The following is a 22,417-nucleotide window of genomic DNA, read 5'->3' as shown; positions in this document are numbered from 1 at the left end:
GCCTGTGTGTGATTTTAAGATGACTAATCTCCTTGGCTGCGCCCGCACTGGCGGGGAGGTACATCGGCAGGATGTCCTGCGGCCCTGGCCCTCGGCAGACACCCTGGCTGTGTCCTGCCTCTGCTTTGGGACAAGACTGGTGTGACCATGAGTTCCCACATGCTGTGCCTTCGTCCCTGTGCCCAGAGCCAGCAAGAAGTGCACTGTGCTTTGTGAGAGTCTGCAGCCAGGCTGACAGGGGGGTGCTTGGGGGGGCATCGCTGCTGCTGATGTGTGGCCAAAGCCCAGCTTCATGCTCAATCTTACCCACATGCTGAAACTCTTTGGTAATTTGGAGTGGTACTATATCAGCCCTGGCTCAAAGGAGACTTTCACAACTTCTCTAATGAACCTCTCACAATCTTTCAATAACACAGCTATTTATAGGCTAGGTCTATACTGAATAGATTGCAGAAGCTGCACAAAAGCTCACAGTGTTTCAGCAAGGAAGCTGCAGAGAAACATCAGAGCAGACTGAAATCACTCAGTATGGTTACATACAATCAAGTATAATCTATGTTTTGCATGATTAGACTCACTGCTTAACTGAAAAGTTAATGGCATTTTAACACATATAATTTTCTTAGAAGTGAAAGCTGAGTGAAGTACAAGAATTTTCAAGTCTTAGACTAAAGGCTAAACCCTGCCCTTGCTCACGACATCAGATTTTAGGTGTGGCATCACTGAAGTTTAACAGAATACACCCAAGTAGTCAGAGCAGAAATTGGACCAACCAGAGCAGAACTCATCACCAAACATCTCATCTTTCTATTTCAAATTACTTTTAGGCTTTAGCAAACATCCTGGGTCTTGCAGTCCCAGCATGCATCATGAAATGAAAATATTAATTAAAAAATGTTCAACCAGTACACTCATGAGAAAGCATTGCTGCTGTCATTTTTATCACCCAAGCACATTTCACCTTAAACGTTTCTGAGATATATAAGACACAGGTAGCACAAAGCAACAGGACTTTCTGCATATGGTTCACCTGAATCTTAGAAGAAATCAGACAGACTTTTACTGCTTTGACCTTCCCAGACTTGTGTCTCTCTGACACTTGTTCATGAAGTCCCAGTAAACAGCTAATTTACACACACATGCTTTGCTTACGAATGTTATAAATCTCTTCCTGAATCTTAAGGGAGAATTGACATTCAATACAGGTGTTGGAGCAAGCACTGCAGGCCTTTGGCTTTCACTACTGTGGCCAGGAGAGAGTTCAGTGACACTCTCCAGCACAGACTCCCAGCTCTTCCTACCTTCTGTGCCCTAAGGTTTTATCTCTCTAAAAGGAGAAGGGATTTCCTCTGGGGATTAGGAGGAGATAAAAACCCAAGACAGAGCTATTACTTCATTACATTACAAAGCACAAATGGATGAAAAAGACAGTCAGTGATTGTCTTTCCTTCTTTTTTGGCAATTGATTTCTCTTTAGAGAAGAGAAACAAGGTCCCTCTTATTTACCCAGGTCTGTAAGGACACAGGCCATAGATAGACTTACAAACCTAACTGCAACTCGGAGCTGCAGAATTCTGTATTTATATGGCATTGAGACTCTCAGTATTTCTTCTCAGTCCATTCCTGCTTCTGCAAGTGCACTGAGCAGGTCCTTGCTACAGGCATGGGAAAATCATATAACCCCAGTCACCAGCAGTCTCAGTACCCTCATTAATGCCAGTGTTCTGTCTTGAACTACATTTTCCTGCACTGGTTTAGACTGTTAATACACCCCAGGCAGAGGAATTTCACATCCAGCTCTCCCCAGACTTTTGAAGGATGAGGTTAGGCTAGGCATGTGGATCCAAACCACAAGTTCCAGTTGCAGTGGACTTGTATGAGTAGCCTAGAAATTTCAAAAGAAAAGGAATAGCCTGGAAATTCCCAAATTATTAAATACAAAACTATTAAACTGTTAAACTATCCAACAGCAGCTCTTTTGACCCTGGCACACCCAGATAGTTTTTTTCCACCTGTTTCATTAACTTTTGCTTCTGAACTGTGAGAAAATGAAACAAGGCAAGCCAAAGACCTTGACCTGATTGTGTAGCTTCATGGCAGGAAATGTGCTAGCAAAAAAGACATTTTTTCTGCTTTATTTACAATTACACTGGTGGTACCTTGTCTAGAACTACTGTCTTAGAAAGAAATAATTTTTAAAAGATGACACATTTTGTCTCACGTAAGGTACCTCAGTGCTCACCAGAAAAATCTGACAATGTCAATAAACAATCAAAGATTTTATTTTCATATTATTAAGATGTTTAATTGTAGGTACAATATTAAGTTATAAATATGCTCTAAGACAGATAATAAAAGCAGCTTATCACTCACTGACTAATTTAGAAACTCTTTTTTTTCTGCTGGATTTAAAATTTCTGGTGAAATTGGTGAGGAGTGCACTCAGCACATCCTGTTAGCTGAGTCAATTGAAATTGCACCTGTTCTTGGATGCAAGTCATAACAAATGCAACCCATATACATCGTAAAGAAAAGGATTTGTATGCACTTTTTCCAATTAACATCTGCCTTTTGGCAAGTCATTAACCTATTTTCTCACAAAGAAACAGCTTCAATTGTATTACGCATCCGAAGCGTGCAAAAGTCCCTGAGGGGGGTACTCTGACAAAAACATACTGTTCCTGGATCCAATGTGAACATACATATTCATTAATTGTTTGGGGCAATGGGTACAGAATTTCTGATTTTTACAAGTCTTACAAGGTAAACAGGTTACATAAAGCTATGTCCCTGGAAATAGCCACATCCTGGCTACTGTCAGTAGAAAAATCAAGAGTGATTTTATGCTGTGCTATAGCAATGCAAATAATTCAGCAACACTGTAAAAAAACATTCTAGGAATAAAAAAGAACATTGTTAACCCTAAAAATAGTACAGTGTATTTATTAAACAGATATAAATAAAGATGGTAAATTCTATTTTTCAAATCTCTGTTCAGGACATCCTAAAATGGCAATGAGAACCTGTTCTACCACTATTTTTCCAGCTAGAAGATTAATATAATCAAAATTTAAAACTACAGTTTAGATTTCTCCCCAAGAAGATGATAATGAAAAAACTAATTATAATCTTACATGTGTAAAAGCAAGAATCAACAATCCCCCCAAAGACAAGGGAACTGCACAGATACATTCACCTCTGGGAACTGGTTTTCCAAAACCCTAAATGTTGCTACTGTTGACATATTTTTTATAAAAGTGAATGCTGAAGTAACAATTGGTAGCATTTCTTTCAATTAGGAAGCACATTTCCGGTTTGAAATGTCTGCTGAAGTATGCTGCAATGAGCTGCTGAGCTACTGCACAGGGCTTTGACACTTGAGGAATTTGAAGTTGGGTTTCTCCAGAGACAGTCTCCCAGCAACAACTATTCCTGCCTCCACCTTCTCTCTCTCAACACACGAACCTTAGGGATCTACTACATGTCATACTTTTTAATAAGCAATTGAGCCATTTTTGCAGTAACAGGCCTGAAACCTGGAAGCAGTCTTTCTCCACCAGGTGGCCTATTTATATTTAGTATCAGAGGGATAATTTAGCCTGAGGGAAACTGTACTGCATCGGGTACATTGCTGAGCTTGTTCAGAACAAGTATGGGCTATCAGTACTTCAATGCAGTCTCCAATACAGATATAATTTTCATAATTTAAAGATCCACACAATTATTTTTTCGTGTAGTGCAAAAGCACAAGACTAAATAGCAGTCATTTTCCTCTAGTTTTATAATTCCAATTAGTCAAGTCACCATTTATTTGACAGAATACAAACCCTAGAGTAAATGCTTCTGAGAGTTTAATAGCCTTGGCAGGTGCTTTTAAAGGAAGTATTTTCTTTCCATAAGTTTATTAGAAATTAAGAATAAGATAACTTGTTCACATCAATGCTTTTTGAAAAGAAACATCATATTAGATGGTTATGGCTATCTTTTAGGAGAGCCATCACAGCTTGTGGAAAATACATCCATCCTGTTTTTAACCAACCATGACCAGACATACTCCCAAGTGTCATCATGTTGAGTTTCAGTATCAACAGATCACCCAATGGAATGACAATAACATGTCTTAATTTGGGAATTTTATGTTGGTTCATCAGATTCACAAACAATGGAGGAATAAACTGAATTAAATGCTCCAGATAATAGGTACTGAAAAGGAAGAGGGATTAGTAATAGGAGCGAAGGCAGAAGGGAAAATTCCAGCAGAGATTTTATTAAAAAATACTGAAGTAAAAGAAATATCTAAATATTATTGATAAACAATTTTGAAAAAACTTTAAAAAAAAAATCTGCAAAATTAATACATATATATGTATATAGTCCACCAAGAGAAAACAAGAAATAAGCATAAGTTTTAATAGCTACATAGAAGATACAAAAGTGTTTTCTAATGGAGACAAGAAAAGGCAAAGACCACAAGAATATTTGCAAATTCATAAAGTGAAGTACATTTGATCTAAAAGACAGCATTTATATAACTTTGTGTTACATAGTATTATAAACAATTGTGTAATCAAAGGTCAGGCTGGAATAACAATGTAAAACCATTCTTTGACAAAAAAATCTGTGGTTAGGATGCTGTCCAGAAACAGTTGCATCCAAAAATTTTATGCTTCTTTGCCATAAGCAGTAGTGCTCAAGACTGAGCTGCAAATATATAGTACTTATTGGTAAAAAATCAGAGTTAACCAAGGAAGTGAGGGGATGTCTGGCTATCTGAAGGTGGTTGCTGAGAGAGAAAATAAATTATACAGGAAAAATTGACTGCACATTTCTATGGCTCTAACTGCAGTCATATTTGCACAGTAAGCTTGTGTACTAAAGTCGAACTAAAGTTGATGTTAATGAGGTTCAGCCTGGGAAATGGGCTTTATCTATATACAGTCAGTTGCAGAATTGGATTAAAATGCTCCCCCAGTTCAGGTGTCCTACTTTTCAACACATGCGTAAAGTTACAGAAACAGACGATTACCTAGTTTTGACTGTGGATTTACAACTGGTGCTCTGCAATTGCCATGTAAAAAAAATAACAGACAGACATAAAGAAAATAAATATTTTCCATTAAAAAATAAGACCTAAAATCATCTAAGAAATGCATTTTTATTAAAAATAAAAATAAAACCCAAATCATCATACACTGCAAAGTTTTTCCTGACTTATGTCTGCATTCACAATGCATTACCTGATGGGGTACATTCATAGCATGCAAAGCTTGAGCACATGTGAACATTCTCATAAGATAAGAATCTTTTGTATTTATGGCCTTGATTTTGTATCATTTTGTGTTTGGTTCAAATATATTCTTCAGAAGTATAAAGCTGATTTTTGTTTTTTAAATATGAGAAGTGAATGTTGATGGGGATGTGATAAGCAGAAGTGTTCGAATGCATCAGTTTTGCAGCTGAATTCACATAGATGCAATTATAGCTTCAAAGTTTAAGCGACTTAATTTTTGTATTTGTAACTAAAAGTTTTCACACTACATCATCTTGCAATCATGATTAAAATGTTTAGAAGACATAGAATAACTCGCTACTTTTTGGTAAAACACTTGAGAATATGTAAGAGACAAAGAACACCTCTGACATTTTTTGTATTATATATTATTTAACTTAGGTGTTTAAGTAATGTTGTCTTAGCACAAAGAACATTATTTTCACAATCCTTGCCTGAGTTTAAAAATCTGCACAGTGGTAACCTACATAATAACTTCTATTAACCTAAAAATATGTAGCTAATGGCTTAGTTATATTCAAAGATCTGATTAGGCTGAAATAAGAGTCCTGGGATGTTCAATGGAAATGATTTAGAAAATACTAGTTTTGATTGGGCTACACTTCATTGAATAGATAACCAGAATATCTGCTTGCTATCAATGTTTGAAACAGTTTTTTAAATTTCTTCCATTTTCATTACTTTGATTTGATGTTTCTGCTTATAGCAAAATCCAGTGAAGAAATGTTCCTTGTGATTTTATGTAACATTCATCAACATAGTTCATTTTCATATTTTATTACTTCTGCTTTCCTTTAACATTTTTTGTTGATTTCTTATGAATTCTTTCAATTTATCTTCAGTAAAAGCAAGACGTTGTTCCAGGACTGAAATAGTCTGCATGAAGAAGAGAATAATTTCAATTTGGTTTATATTACTCACACAGTATTATAGAAGTGTGCAACACAGTAACATAGGAAAAGTAATTTGAACTCAACAGGAAAAAAATACTATAAAATGACATCTCCTTAGCTATTCCACTATTTACAACTGAATTTAAAAATTATGCCTTCGTCTCCATGGAGATTGTCTAAAGGTTTTTGTTTTCACAAAACATTTTCACTGAGAAAGGGAAATACATACATGCATAATGTAAAGTACTCTGAAATACTACGTGAAAGTTACATCCATATTTCAACAGCCATTACTGTGACCTCAAATTATGTATTTCAAAAACCTAAAAGAAACTTTTAAGGAATCCCCAAGAAAAGGAAGTGAGAAAAAAAATTATACTATTAAAAGGTATTAATTCTCTAGGAGATTATCTTCATCAGAAAAAGTAGGTTTTTGGACCCAGGCTGGCACTTTCTTTTCCATCCAACTTACTACACAAGTAATTTTCAACTCATGACTTGACTCCATACTTCCCAAAACCTATTTCTTCCTACTTAATATTCATATTGCAAAAGAACACAGAAAAAAAACGCTCAGCTGCTCCATTTTCAAGTGATATAATGCCAATATATTACAGACTACAAAGAAGTATCTTAAAACATAAGCTAAATGTATTGAGCATTTGCAAACCAGTGATTCAGAGTCACTGAGACTGAGCAGTTTCATTGGCACTAGAGCTTACTACACTGCTTGGATTCCTACCTAAGCCAACACCTCACACACTAAGTTTGGAAATGGATTTATTGGTTATTTAATTGATTTAACATTGGCAATTTACTTTGTTCATCCCCTGCTAGTGCACGATTGTTCCAGCTGGAATGTCTGCTAAACAACTGGCTTCTGACAAAACTACCCCAGATCTCACTACTGAAATACAGTGATTCTCTTCACCCAGACTTAAAAATACAGCACCAATCTTTATGATTATGTATCAGGAAGCTTTACTTTTAGCAAACGCAATAAATGCAAACAATATTTTCTGAAAGGAAAACAGCAAAACAGTCACTTGACTATAGAGCTATCCAAAATAACCCCATAGTCTTTAATGTTCTGATTTATCAACATGACTCCAGGGTATTGCTGCCCTTTGACAGCACTGTCATTTTGCACTGCAAGTGTCACCTGTTACTGCATACTTACTAGAGTTAACATATTCAGCTGCCCCACAATGTCGTCCAAAGCACTGTCCAAGGAGGAGGAGATGCTTCTGTGCAGTCCCACACTATGCACATCTGACCTGCTCTCATTCTCTGCCTTCCTTTTTGAACTTCTTGACAAGGTAGAAGGAGAGGGACTCAGCAGTTCTTCACTGTTGTCCATATCCTTCAATACAGAAACATAATTTGAAGATTCAGCTGCCTTTGTCTTTATTTAAGTGGAACCATACCATAAGATAGACAGGATTTTAATTAAATTTTTAATTAAAAATCAGGCTTTTAATTAAAAAAAAAACCCTCCACATATATGCATACACACAAGGACCCTCAGATTTGCTTTTTGTACCAGGTCCAACTCATAACACTTCAATTTGTTCTGACCTAAGAGAGAATTCCAGTTGTGATGGATGAGGCAACAAGGAAAATCTTAGCAGTCTTTAGGTACGTGTTTCAGGTACACATGGTTGAAGAGCTATGTGCTGTACCCACTAGGGTTTGAATTAAAGCTTGAATAAATACAATTAATGAGGGACATTTTCTTCAAAAATATATATCTGGTTGACAAAGAAATTCACTTAGAGTAGTTATATGGATGAAAAATCCATATGACTAGATGACCACAAGCGCTCCTTCCAACTTCATAGTATGAAACCTTTATTCAGTATGAATTAACATCTCAGCATTAAAAAAGTAGTTTCTAGTTATTTGTTCAGTGATGGTACTTTTTGAAAAATTGATTCCTTCAGAAAATGGGAGAAGGAAACCACAGAAAAGATCCACACAATGCAACGTTGAGAGAAATAACTTTGATGTATCAACATTGCTTCAGGTTAAATGAGAGAGGATGATCTTCCCCACCAGCTTGGTTTTGTCTGTGCCTCATGCTTCTTCATGGTATTTTTGAGTCATGAAAGGTTAAATCATCACTAATTCATTAGAAAGTCCTTCACAAAAACTTTGCCTGATTAATTAATGACTTACTGAGATTTCTTTGAAAACTTCTTATATCTTCAAACAATTTTAGTTTACCTTTAGACTAAAATAAATTGTGGTAGTTAAGTTTTACTATTTCTAATTACATTTGCTATATCTACATTTACAAAAATAAACATTTTAAATGGTTACAATTAAACTATTTCTCTGGAATTTATTGACAGCCCATGAAAACATCCATTAGCTATGCAAAGGGGAAATTTTAGTCTCACCTGATGTATTTTATATACACAGCATTTACAATGTGCCCAAAATATATTTATGTTGTAAGGCTAAAGAGATTTTCAAAGGAGAGAGTATTAAAATCTCTGTCAAACATTGGAAAAAAATCCCCTAAGTCTCTAAAATAATCTTGTAGATGTAAATTGCTAGGCAGAATTATTGGCAGACTTTTACAAGATTACCTAGGCATGTTGATGAGTTCCTGTCAAGAATGATTTACACATAGTTGACCCTGCCTTTGAATTACATAGGATCAGAGACTGATGGATTAAATACTGCTACTATGATAATGTAACTATTTTATATTTAAGTAATATCAATATTATTGTGAACTTATACTGCTGCGTTATCCACAATAACATTCCTGTGTCTTGAGCGCCATCCTGCACAGTCCTATGTGGTGGGAAAAGGCAGAAAGCAGAGACTGTGGTGAGGTAAGAGAGAAAAGAAGAAAGTCTTACAGCCCTCTCTGGGTTGAAAGTTCCATTGTGCAGTTATATTCTGCAAGGACAGGTCTCAAGTCCCCAGGCAAGAAGCCATGAAGTGCAGAGCACGGCAGAGCATGGCATTAGTAGAGACAAGGCAGATCCCCAGGCATGGAATTCAGACCTTAACTGACAATGCTATGAAACCAGAGGAAATCCATCTCAAGGTCTGATAGTACCATGGTATTCACTGACATCACTTTCATTGATTTATGAACAAAGAAACAGATAAATTCACAGAAAGGTACTTCCAGTTTCCTTTCCACCCTCCTTTCTGGCCTTGGTGACTGACTTAAGCGAATGAACCTAGCATGTCAAATAATAAATGGCTAATGCAACTAATACTGAAGTCTATCAGTGATGCATATTGATACCAGGGTGTGGCAAAAATAAAACTGTGCTAGACATCAAACTAGAGATTTCAAACACTAAACGTACAAGGCTGTTCTACAGAAAGACACAATGGTTATAACATCTGCAATGGACTAAGAGAACTGGCATTCTCAGGTCACATCTACTTTAACTCATGAATCATAGAGCAATGTTTTGTTGGCCAGGCTGTTGCCCTTTAAAATGCACAAAACTGTGGAAGAAAGGGCACCCTCTCCAGCCATGCTGCTCAAGTATATCACTGGTCAACAGAAAGCTTTAGTTCGGTGGTTAGAATGCTCAGCCAGGAGCAGGTAAATTCTGTTCCCGTAAGAGGCTTTATATTTTATATACAAAAGGGAATAAAATACATAAAAATTCCAAAAGAGAAAGGACATGAACCCAGAACTTTCCCACTCCTAACTAGATGGTTTAATTGCTTTCCTCTCTACAATACCATTAATTTAATTTTCTTCGCAACATGAAAAAAATTGTTACGTCAACTTCAAATTACTCCAAGGAGCTGTATAGTGTAAAAAGAGTAACCTGTTAGCACAAAATGAAATATAATACAAATGGCTTGGTTTTTGGACAAGATAGGCAGAAAATTAATTTCTCAGTTAATTTTACTTTGCTTTCACTCCTTGCTTTAAAGTTTTAGAAGTTTTCAAAAGAAAGCATTTCAAGTATCTTGGAATATTTTGCCTCTCAATGTCTCCCATGTACTTTTAGATGAACATGATATATAGGACTGTTGCATCTTAAGACTGTCCATATCTTCCCCTTACAAAGGTTTTATGATATGAGATACTGCTAATGCAGTCCTAGAAGAACTCATATTCACTGTGTTATTTCCAAATTATGAAGATAAATCTTGAGGTTCTTGGGAAACAGTATTAATGGAAGGCTTTGGCATGTTTACTGAATCACAAGATGAATATAGTCTTGAATGCTAATAAACATGGGAAAGATTAAGTTCAATTTGGCATTCAAATGTTAAAGACAAAATATTGCCATGCATTAAAGAACTCCTATCTTACACTACGAAGAACGCTCCTGTATTTAACTACAATGGGAGAGTCTGTTAGAATAGACTTCTCAGTGATATTTCTAGAAAAACAGGAAGATAGGGAGCCTACAGAAACCTTGCTTTTGTCTGTAAATTTTGACTCTTTGCCCAAAAGATTCCAAACCTCAACCACGATTAGCTAAATTTGACAGAGAGACAAATAACTCACTGATTAAGTTGCAATAAATTTTAGGAAAAATTGGAGGCCTGGTAGATGGAACACACTGCAGGAAAACCAAGCAGAAAGCATGCATTATATATTCTGCATGGCAGAAGTATATCCTGACCAACTATCACATGCCTTAAGAAACACAGTTGATAAAGGAAGTTAAAAGCATCAGTGAAAAACACTCAGTGCAGGGACAATTTGTAAATCTTATTAAATTGTATTTTGTAGACAACTGTATGTGTTCTCTGAAAATTATAGCATCTGTTGCTGATTTTAATCAAACCTAAGGAAGAGCAGGGTTCTCAATAGTAATTCAGTTCCTGAAAGCTCCAGGAAACCATTTGCCAGAACTTCCTCACCTCAGGTTAACACAGCTCTGTGACCTCACAGTCCTTAACTCTGAAGGAAATAAGAAGGTGTGAGTAAGACCCAGGTCTTCCCAGATACCAGTAACAATAAGCTCACTGTAAATAAACTTAGTATTGTTTGTCTATTGTTCACAAAGCTACTTGTACTAATGCTATGGGAAGTACATTCATTTTCTTGCCTTTGAATGGTAAAAGCAACTAACTGGCACAAGACAGAACAGGTGCAACTGTAAACTCTGATACTCTCTGACTTTGCTTACAGGCATTCTGCTTTGCAAGTTCAGTGTCCCAGGGATAATCTATTAATCCTTGAGTACTCAAAATTAATAAAAAATAGATTTAACAATCAATGACATTCAAAAATTGCTGTCTGTGATTTATGATGATTTTAAATTAATTTAAATGAATGGAAGAATGGAACAGGAGAAGAAAACAATCTGAGGTTATTAGACAGTGGTAAATTCTAGGAACACTTCTACTCTGAGGTTCACACTGAAGATTAATTAGAAATTTCACTACAAAATGATGACAAATTTTGCTCTTAAACCCAGCCTAAAGAGATTCTTTCAACCCAAGGAGGAAAGGTGTCAATTCAGTAATGAGAGCAAATGTTAAGCTACTAAAAGTCTCTTTTTTCCTACAGTAAAATTGATCCAAAGTTCAATATATCAGACAAATAGGCCATGAAAGAATATTTTGTATCTCAGTAAACTGCCACCAGCATCGCAAGTCAGAGTAGTGGAAAAGTCTTCTTGTAATTTACTGGGTTAAGCAGCAAATTGAGATTTTTCTGTTACATATTCAAAGACTTATGAACACAGTACAACATGAAAGCATTTATAGAAGTAAGGCAAAGATCTTGATGTTTGTCAAAACTCAAACACAGATAAGCAAATAATTGAACTTTCAAAAATCCGTAAGAGCAATGAAATAAGACCACTTTAAATTTTCAACTTATATAACTTATGTCCAAAATGGTTATTTTTATAATATTCATATATATATTTATATATATTATAAAATATATATATACAAATTTATATATAAATTTGTAGAGATTTTTTAAACACTGTCAGAGATCAAGTATGTAGCTATAACTTTAAGACTATTTGCTTTATATTTTAACCTTTCCTAATATCTAACTGCAAAATCTCCTCCAGCTCAGCAAAGGGTCCAAAACTGCTGAAATCTAACACAACACTCAAATGCCAAAACCTTGCTGTAAAGGAGTGACACTAGTCTCTTTTTGGACACCAGTCAGCTCATGTCCAACACTTTCAGCCTTACATTTTATTTTAAATAAAGTTCTTTTTTAAAGAAAGTCTTTCTACACAGTCTTTCCTTCTAATCAGCCCCTTTCTAAAGTACTTGAAATGCTACCAATTCATAAACAATTCTATATGTCACCAGACGTGTCATAAAAATGTCTCATAATTAAAAAAAAAAAAACCAACTATTTTGAGAGTCATCAGAGCTATAGCTTATTTTGAGATAATAAATTTTAATAAGGCAATCAATTTTAAATTGTTACTTCTGAGCAAAGCAAAGAAGAAAATTAAAATGTGTACAGTCTTTCCATTCACAGCCCATTAGTAAAAACATAAACCCACATTTGGGCAACTTTATGCAAGTTACAAATAAGGAGGAGAAGGAACAGATTTAATTAATCAATAGGAAGTTATTACCATGACATTACCAGCGGATGTTCAGCAGAAAATTAAATTTAGCTTATAAAATGATGTCACAAACAGCAAACCGTAATTGTTCATCTTTGTTTTCTGTAAAGCAAAATAGCCAAAACTCTGTGGGTGGTGCATGATCAATTTGTGAAAAATCCTTACACATAACCTTATCACCTCTGCCTGTTCCCAAATGTTTTCCCATGAAACATTCACACAGAACACAGACACAAACACTGCATTCCCAGTCTCCCTTTGCTTCATGACTGTTAAGAACAGAATCTGAGTAAAATGAATCCATATATAAGGATGCCTGAGAAGTTTTATTTATAGAAATAAAAAAAAAAATCCCCTCAAGGAAAAATGAAAGAAAAAAAGGAAAAATAGAAGCCTATGTCACTCAATTGGCTATTAACAGGCTTCAATCTTCTACAAGCTCCAAAGCAGGAAACTACAGACCACAGTTTCTAAAAGCATATCTTAGAGATCTGATCATTAAGATGGGCTTATAAAAAAAGTGACATTGGTAAGCTTCCTAATGAATCACAAAAATTGGCATGATCTGCTTTTTAAAAATAAACCTTTAAATTTTGAACACATGGTACATTTGCTACTAATAGTAAAATATTTCTGACAGTGTGATTAAAACAACTACAAATAATTAGTCATAAGTAGGGCATTAAGCTCAAACAGACTAAGAGCAAAAGCATAACAGAGTAGTGTCCCACCTTACCAGATACTGAATTCCCGTGTCTTTTGGTTATTTGAAATCATGGGAAGTTCTCAGGAGTAACAGTACAATCATTACCACTGCTTTTTTCCTCCTCTTGTGAACCTACCCTCATATAAAAATGGTTCACTGTGGAAATGCTAAATTTAACCGTTCAAGAGTTGTTTTCATTCTGTGTGGTTTTTTTGGGGGTTGGGTTTTTTTGTAGGACATAATTACTCACAGATCACTTGTACTGCTTTGAAATTATTCTTTTCATTCAATGAGTGATCCACATAAAACAGCTCTCTGATCTATTAGTCTAACACTGAGTACGTTAAATCACAATTTGTTTTATCGGTTCCTACTGAAGAAAACTTCCCTATAGTTTCAGCTGATGACAGCACTCCTCGTTTCCTCTCCTCTTACATGCACATGAATCAGCACAGCAACAACTTGCCACGTACCAACTGTGGCTTTCTGCCCCATGTTATCTGATGAGGTAGCTCTGGAATTCTTTATTTGCAAACTTCAATGAAGGTTTGCATTCAAGCAGTAAAATACAGATAAACTATGTGGCGCATCCAGAGCAAAGTTCTACTAAGCATTTCTAGCTTGAGCAGTCCACTTTCAGAACTTATAACAGCCTTTCACACTTCAATCAAAGTCTTTCATGTAGTCTTAGACATCAGAGTCTTCTCCAGCTTTTAAAAAAATGCCCAAGCTGAAATAAAAAAATTAAAGCACTTAACAGAAGTGCATCATAACCAGTTTGACATGGAAACACCTTGAAGGACCACTGAAGGTAGCACATCCTTTGGCTTAGAGCCTGATCATGAGCAGTGGGACCAGGTTACAAACTCACAGCCAATAAAACAGGCCAAACTATCAGTCTGTATTCTTTAGCAAAACAGGCATTTTCAACTACAATGGAAGAACATAACATTTTAAGTCTTGAAAATAGGAAATTCAGCCTGAAGCTAACTGAGTTTATAGAGGCCAGAAGGCCAGTACAAACCAATGAAAACTAGTAGCTTACTTCGGTGAGGGTTTTTTATTTTCTGTACAAAATTAACTGAAATCCTGATGCACTTACAGCTATGGTCTGATTAATCAGATTTATTTATTTCTATCAGGATGACAGCTATATTGAAATTACTATTCCTGTGATGGCATGAAATAATAAACTCTTCTGTCCATAGGCATATCCCAAGATATCCTGAAAGTTCTATGCAAAGAAATTATATCTCATTTTACAAGCGTCCTTTCACATACATAATGAGAAACTGACTACATGGTTTTCTTATGTCATCTTTTTCCCCAGAGTGCTACTTCTGGTTTGCAGAAACACTGTAAAACAGAGTACATCCAATGCACTCAGTATTTTATAATTCCTCATATACAGAATCTAGTACAGAACAAAAATATTTTCTCTGCATTCCATCCATGTCAAGAAAGCACTGAAGAAGATAGAATAAACCTTGTTTTCTCCAAGAAATATAGTTATTTCTATTTCCCTAATGAAAACATCTTAGAAGTCCACAAATATTTGAGTGCATCCAGACAGAAATAAATAATATTCCTGAAATGCTTCTTTCTAAACTCTCAGATCATCAGTAATAAACTTAACATAAAACCAGGTGGTTTTTTTCTTTCTAATTTGCTCATTGATGTTAATTTCTAACATTAATAGTAGCCTGCACAGAGTCTGCATCACTTTAAACTTTTAGAAAAAACAAAGAATTTCCCTCCAGAAAACAAGCAATACTGGTGAAAAGTTAGGAATGGATAATTAAAAACCAAACAAACAAAAAGTCCCCAACAAAACAACCAAATAAAAAACTCAAAAGTACTTCATGAACATACAAAACAAACCAGGCAGAAATCATCGAAGGTTCAATTTCCAAAGGTGAGAATCCCCTGTCAGGAAGTCAATTCTTAAATAACAGTTCAGGAAGACTCTATTCAAACACTTTCACAAGTTATAAAAAAACATGCACCACAGGCACTAAAATATAAAAATGTACTCTGTAAAAGAAAGGGAAAAAAGGGTAATCAATTACCTCCAATATATCTTCAGCTTCAGCAAGAAGCTTTGCAAAGCTAAGGAGAAATAACATGACACTATGGAAGCATTTCCTACTATTTACAATTACAAAATAAAGTAGCCAAGTTTAATTTAAGCAAATTACTTTGGACTGTTTGCGTGCGTACGCAAGGGGGCATCTTATACCTGAAATTAAAAAAAAAAAAGTTTCCATAGTGGCTTCTTTACACCTACATAGAGTCCTAATAAAAATTATATTACAGACTCTGCTTGAACTTCCTATCCATTCCAGGGCAGAGAAAAGCTAAAGGAGGCAGGAGGAATACTTGTAACAGAAACTGGAAACATAAAGAAGCAGTTACTAGAATGAGATAATGACAAAAAATTAACACTCCTATGTGGACAAGGCCCTCCTTTCTACCATCACAAATAGAGCATTCTGCTATTTTTGATATTACAAACATTAATAAATAAAAACAGGAGCATAAAAGCTCTAGGACTTTCTTAGAATATGGGCAAATGCCCTGTACTTCAAATAATGGGTTGTGGGGGTTTCACAGAGGGCATCAAGTACATGGGAGGAAGGGGCAGGGTTACCCATAGAGTGTGAAGGAGAGTACAGCATCATCACCACGAACATATCTAATCAGAGAAATGACAGCCATTCTTCTGGCTTGCCTGCTCATGACTCCTTTCTGCACTCTTCCCACTACCTAAAAAAACTGAAAGCCTTTAAACCAATACCTAGCTAAAAAAGTCTAACTGAACTTCATAAAGAAAAAGTACCTGGTAACAATGAGTTTGCTGTAGAGTCTTAAATTATATATAAAGGACAGCACTTCCTGTTTCATTCAAAGTCACCTAGTATATACATATTCAACGTGAATTTACAATGAAAAGAGATTGATCAACAAACCTAGAGGAATTTCTTGTTCTTGAAAGCATGTTTACTCCTGAGGAAAAAAATAAAATGAAAGAATATACTTTACCATGTGCAATTGATTTCTCCTAGATAAGGCTTTCATACTTAACCTGTTGAGACAAAACTAATCTTGAACAACTTACTGTATGTAAATGACAAGAACTAAAGGAATACACTTCTGTCTTAAACCCCACCTCTCAAGAATGAACAAAAAATCACTGAAGACAAAATTCTGAAGTGATAGGCTCTGCCAGAGCAAGAACTGAAGGCTGTGCATAATGTTCTCCTCAGCCCTGCAGAGAGGTGAGAAGGGCTGCAGGCCCTGGGTCCAGCCTGCCCAGACCAGGCATCTGGTGCTCCTGACGAGCAGGAGCTGGCGGAGGGCAGAGCTGCCTGTGCTGCAAAGCTTCCCTCCATGCACTGGCACTGCAGCAGGGCCCCCGCTGCAAGAGCACACAGGAGCTGTTTGCCAGCCCCTACATGACTTATGTGCATATCTACACACAATTTACTCTCAAAGTTATATGCAAAGCTAAAAGGAACTCCTTTCTGCCAGCACAGCTGCATCTGTATCAATGGCTTTTGCCAGGAGAAGTGTCTGAGCTATGGTACAAATTTTCTTATTTTGCTACCCCATATCAATACAACTTGTGTCATAACAAAACGTTTTGCACAGACTAACCTAAATTGCCTCCTTTTAGGAAATGCTATGGGGCAGGGTGCCCATACAAAGATTTCACAGAGAAATCTCTTATTAGCTGAGATCTGGCAGCTTTGATTTTCTTTTAGAGCAGCAGTAACCACAGGTGGTTATACCACTTGACCAGGTGGCTATCAACAATACCAATGAGTTTGTTTACTCCATAGAAGCAAGTACTAAATCTCCTTTAATACAAATTACTTACAGGAAAATATCAAAGAGTTAAAAGCATTTGAAATTAAGTTAGCAATCCAGCACAGTAGAGTCCAAAGTTAAATCCAACAAGGCCAGCACACTTTGCCAAAGAGACATACTACTATCTGCAAAAGGAAAAAATGAAAAAAAAAAAAAGGAGTCCAATATTTCATAACTTGGAACTGAAATCTTCTGACTATAGCCATGAAAAATATATTTTGCTATGTAATAGAAGAAATGCAGTTCCTCAGCACTTTACCAAGGCTTTTGTTAATGAAGTGTAACGCCTATAGTGGTTCATGAAGGTTTCAGAAGGCCATCAAACACTTCAACAATAGTGTCACAAAAAACTCCCACAGTATAAAATGAAGCTTCAAAATTTTGATTGAAAAGTCAAATTTATGTCCTTTTATTAGATTTCACAAAATACCTGGAGAAAGTAGCAAAGTCTATCCTGAGCTATTTCAGTGCTCAGTATTAGTAAATATACAGAAGGTTTAGATAAGCTGTCCCATTAGTCCAGGTAAAAATAATACTCAGTCCTGCTTTGTTCAGAGGTGGGATTGTAAAAAAATTGCTTTGGTAGCACCAGAACAACTTTGTACTTAAGTCAGTTGAGTTTTACAATTTACTGTGATAGGAATTAAATTCAGAAACAGCAGAAACTGAGAAATATGAGAATTACATACAAATAGCCAAGAAATGTTAACTTTGGAGTGGTTAAAAAAGAATTTTAGTATCTCAACGATTATTTGTACTTTAAAAATATCAGAAACAAAAGAAGCCCCAGCAACAGCATACTTATTAGCTAGAGATGTTAAAGCTTTATGCATATTTTTTGTGTGTTTAATGAGATATTTTTATCTTCCATTTCAGAAGATAATAAATGTTGTAATTGTATTTCTGGCAAAATACTTTCTATTCCAACCACAGCAAAAAAGACTATTGGTTTTGAAATAACTTCAGAAGTCACATAATTATTCTGATTTTTAATATATCCTGCAAAAATTGAGAAAATACCAGGGGAGTGGGGAAGCTGAAATTACATCAGTAATCACAAAGGATAAACAAAATAATTGTGTGGTCACAGGTCAGAGTCAGCATGAGAACTGTGTCAGGAAAATGCCAAAAAATCAACTAAAAAGTTGACTTAGGACATATAGAGCAAATATTTAAGGCCTAACGTCAGTACAGTTTGAGGGGACAAAAAAGAAATGGTCTTTCAAACTGAAGACCTCTCTAATAAAATATTTAGTCAAACTGTTATTCATAAAATCATTTTTTTTTATATCCATAATATACATGCTACAATTTTATTAATGCATTTTAGGTTGTAATGCATCGTGAACTCAATTATCTGGCTAGTATTGCTTCAAAAACAGTTAAATCAGAAAGACATTGCAGAATTATGCTGGTTTTAGTGACTCCATTGAAATCCACTCTTCTTTAATCCCATACAAAATATACCAGCAATCTGGAAAATCAAGTTTACAGGTGACAGAAAAGGCATCCTGTAAACTGTTAAAACAGTCAGGGTCACTTGGCATTCTGACTGTGTTCAAATGTCAAAATGAACTTTATCTACACACATGAGACATCAGAGAAGAATACACTACAGAGCAATACACTACAGAAAGCAGAGGTGTTGAAAAAATCCACAATGACACATAACTGGACAAAATTATAAACCTTTATGATAAGGTTACTGAAGAATTACAGTATCTTACATGCAACTAACTGGAAGTGCTAAGCAAACAGTATTGTACTATTTCATTACACTAGCAAGAATTGGAAGTACGGACACTGAATTCCTTTCCCAAGAGATGTAAGGAAGAAGAAAACATCTTGGAAGAGTAACCTTTTCAGGGAGGAACACTTGATACTGGTTAATCTAAGAATAGTTTAAGATTAAAGTAATTCTTTTCAATCTCTGTTGCAAGTAGGGAGTCTTCCTTTACAATAAAAATGCTGCGGTATTTAACTCAGAGTTGCATTGCGATGCCTTCACTTCAGGATCTAACACGCACAGTGGAACTCACACCTTGGTGTACAGGAAATATCCATGCAGTTAGAAGATGCCAGAGGACAGCATCTCTCCCCTCCCCACCTCCCTCCTCCAACCAACCCAAACTGCTACAACCAGAGTACCATATCAGGGCATAGAGAGGAAAAAAGAACAAGCCCAAACCCAACCAAACAACTTTTCAGAGCAGTAATGCCACATACCTCCACTGATGGTGTCACCCACAGAGCTACTAATTTTTTTCCCCAAATACTTTTTATTGCAAAATACAACAGAATCCTGTGTTCCTCTTCCAGAATCACTAACCATAGATTTGTTTCTCACTTGGTCTCCTCAGGTGTCATTTATTCTCAGCTTTTACTTTCCAGTGTTTCAAATTCAAGCAAAAAGGATTGAGCTGCATCCATTCAGTCTCTGTTACCTGTTTATGTTACAGCCATGCAGACAGAAGAAATCTGAATCCTCTTAGGCTGAAAAAAACCCAAAACTGAATCCAACATACGTTTGCCTGAACAAAAGGAAACCATTACTAACACCTCCTTTCCTCCTATTTTTTCCACTGCAAGTTAAGAAAGATATTCAGCTGTTGCATGCATGTAACCCACCAGTGTGTATTACAGCACAATCACATTGGATACATGGCTCCACAGACATCAGTCCCATTCACTTAGGTTACAGCCAGTTCTGATCTACTCCATCTCTAAATATTTTTTTCTCATTATTTCCTTTGTGCTCATATTAGTGTTTGGACAGCTGAACAGATCAGGGAATTGACTTGGATGGAATTAACCAGATAAAAACAGTCATTAAGTTAAAATGACTGTGAAATCATCCTTTAGCATTGTTCTACCTAATTTCTAACCCCCACACTGTTTTGGTGGAAGATACAAGCCAAGATGTTTTTCTACATCAAACACCTGTCTGTTGAAGAAAATTTTTCTTCCTTAGTTGCTGAAATTTATTTGGAAAGTCTCATTTTTTCAGTGTTGTTTTAAGCAACCTATGTAATTTCTGGATGTGACTCAGTGCTTCCATTATCTCATATTAAGCAAGTAACTACATCTCTTACTGAAAACTCAATGGTAATGCAACATGGCTTCAAGGAGAGATGTGCTTTATTGGAACAACTAATATATTTGGAAAACACTCAAACAAGCTTTTAGTCAGAAAGCATCCTCTGGGTTTCGATATCACTCTAATCTAACTGATAAATAGAATTTGCTAGCACTTGTTTAAGCACTTTCATTTAGGAAAAAAGTAAGAAAATACTGAAGCAGTATTCAAGTGTTTGCTTTTATAACAAACTTGCATTAACAATTTTGAATAACATATGGGTTTTATATATAAATAAATTTAATTTTATAGTCAAGTTTCTACTATACAGCTGCAAGCATGCTGTGCTAAACTTATACTCCAGTCGTATCTACGAACAAAGGGTAATTCAAGGGCAGTATTTTAACTTTACAATCTTGTTTTCTGACATACTTGATCTGTAGCTCGCTTTATTATGCAACTTCAGATAAACAAAAATAAAATCTTGCAGCCTTCTCTATGAGACACACATTATGAGCTAAACTAAGCATTCCTTTGCTTCTTAGTCCCACAAAATGTGCAGTCTCAGAATTATTAAAGTCCTGTGAATACTAAGTTGAAAAATTTATTTTTACTACTGCATAAAAAAAAAGTCAAACCAGGTGCTTACAGGGTAACAGAGCCACTGAATGATAACTTCGTTAACTTCCATTAAGCTAAATGACTCACAAATGGCATTTAGATCAGTAGTAAATCATCATCTAGGTCAGCAGGAAGCTCATTACAGACTGACAATCCAAGTGACAGAAACACTTTTCTACAAGTGCTATAGTAGTAATTTCCTGTGTGAAAGGCTTGCTGCTGTTCCTGCATTCCTCGGGGGACACTTCTTCTCAGAGGATGTTACTCTTCCCCAGGAAGAGGAAGGAACCAGTTGTTATTGGATGTGTGGGCTGATAGCTGTCGGGCATTTTCTGCATGCCGCAGAATCAGCTGTGAGAACTGTGAATACAGCTTAGGTTTCCCGTCAAAGTGGAGGAAAACACTGCTTGAGCAGACAAGGTCAGAGCATACATGTACAGTATCTCAGGAAACAGAGAGAAATAATACCTGGAACTTCCATCCCTCTAGTTCCCAGAAATCTGCCGATGTGCTGAAGGAACAATATACAGACATGGATCAACTTGAAAAGCATTCCTGAAACACAGCTGCCCTGAGCAAGACCCTACACAAAGTAAGCTTTTACCACTTTTAAAAGGCCTGTTATCTTCCAAAATATTTGTGTATGTGTGCATTTTTTTCTTGTTAGGTCCCTCTCCTAGGCTTCCTGTTCTATAGGAACTCAAGCTCCCTCCATATATGTTGAGACACTGTTACAGGGTGCGTCACCAGTAGTCACTCCATGCCTATTCCAATATCAGTTCACATCCACTGCCTTTTTTTTTAAGTGATAGCACTAATATGTTTCCTTCTTCTAATCACTTCTTTCCAAATATCATTAAAAAAAACAATCCACCAATTATTTGATTATAAAATTATTAGGGAGACAGAACAGTGACAGACAAATAAACAGGACAATCTCATAAAGTACATTTCCTCAGGAAAGCTGGCTAAAAATAGTATAGGAAATATTATATTCTTGCACTCTCTAGTGCCCAAATTCAGAACTCAGTCTCCAATAAAAACATGACTTTCTCTCCAGCTCCAGTTCACTCAGAGAATATAATCAAGACCATTAAGGAACATCAGGACATGTATTATTACTTAATTATGTAGAGGCACAACATACTTCCTGTTCTCTCCTTGTAAACCATCGGTTCCATGCTGTGTGAAATAGCATCACCGCAAAACACAAGGACCATTTGGATCATATTCCTCTTTTATTACATGCATTAGGTTCACCTTCAAGCATTTGATCCTTAAGCTTTATTTGATGCTAGAGGTATCAAAGCATATTGCTTTTAAGATTCCATACACAAATCTTTTTAAATGTGCCTGGGCATCTACAGCACCTCAAAATTCAAGTTTAGAGATTCACTGTTCAATATGCAAAAC

General features: G+C 35.9%; 1 protein-coding gene across 1 annotated transcript in view; it reads right to left on the bottom strand.

Moving 5' to 3' along the window:
* Positions 1 to 4,538: 4,538 nt before the first annotated feature.
* LOC131592205 (POC1 centriolar protein homolog B-like) overlaps positions 4,539 to 22,417 on the bottom strand; it is a 49,118-nt gene continuing 31,239 nt past the window's right edge. Inside the window, exons 11-12 of the mRNA XM_058863565.1 lie at positions 7,364 to 7,546; positions 4,539 to 6,166 (exon numbers count right to left, since the gene is read on the bottom strand). Coding sequence (XP_058719548.1) covers positions 6,059 to 6,166; positions 7,364 to 7,546 — 291 coding nt within the window. The 3' untranslated portion in view covers positions 4,539 to 6,058. The remainder of the gene's footprint in view (positions 6,167 to 7,363; positions 7,547 to 22,417) is intronic.

The sequence above is a fragment of the Poecile atricapillus genome, chromosome W (genome assembly GCF_030490865.1).
Source record: "Poecile atricapillus isolate bPoeAtr1 chromosome W, bPoeAtr1.hap1, whole genome shotgun sequence".
Classification (NCBI taxonomy): domain Eukaryota; kingdom Metazoa; phylum Chordata; class Aves; order Passeriformes; family Paridae; genus Poecile; species Poecile atricapillus.
Note: the sequence above shows the minus strand (reverse complement) of the source record. Positions and strands in the feature narration are given on the sequence as shown.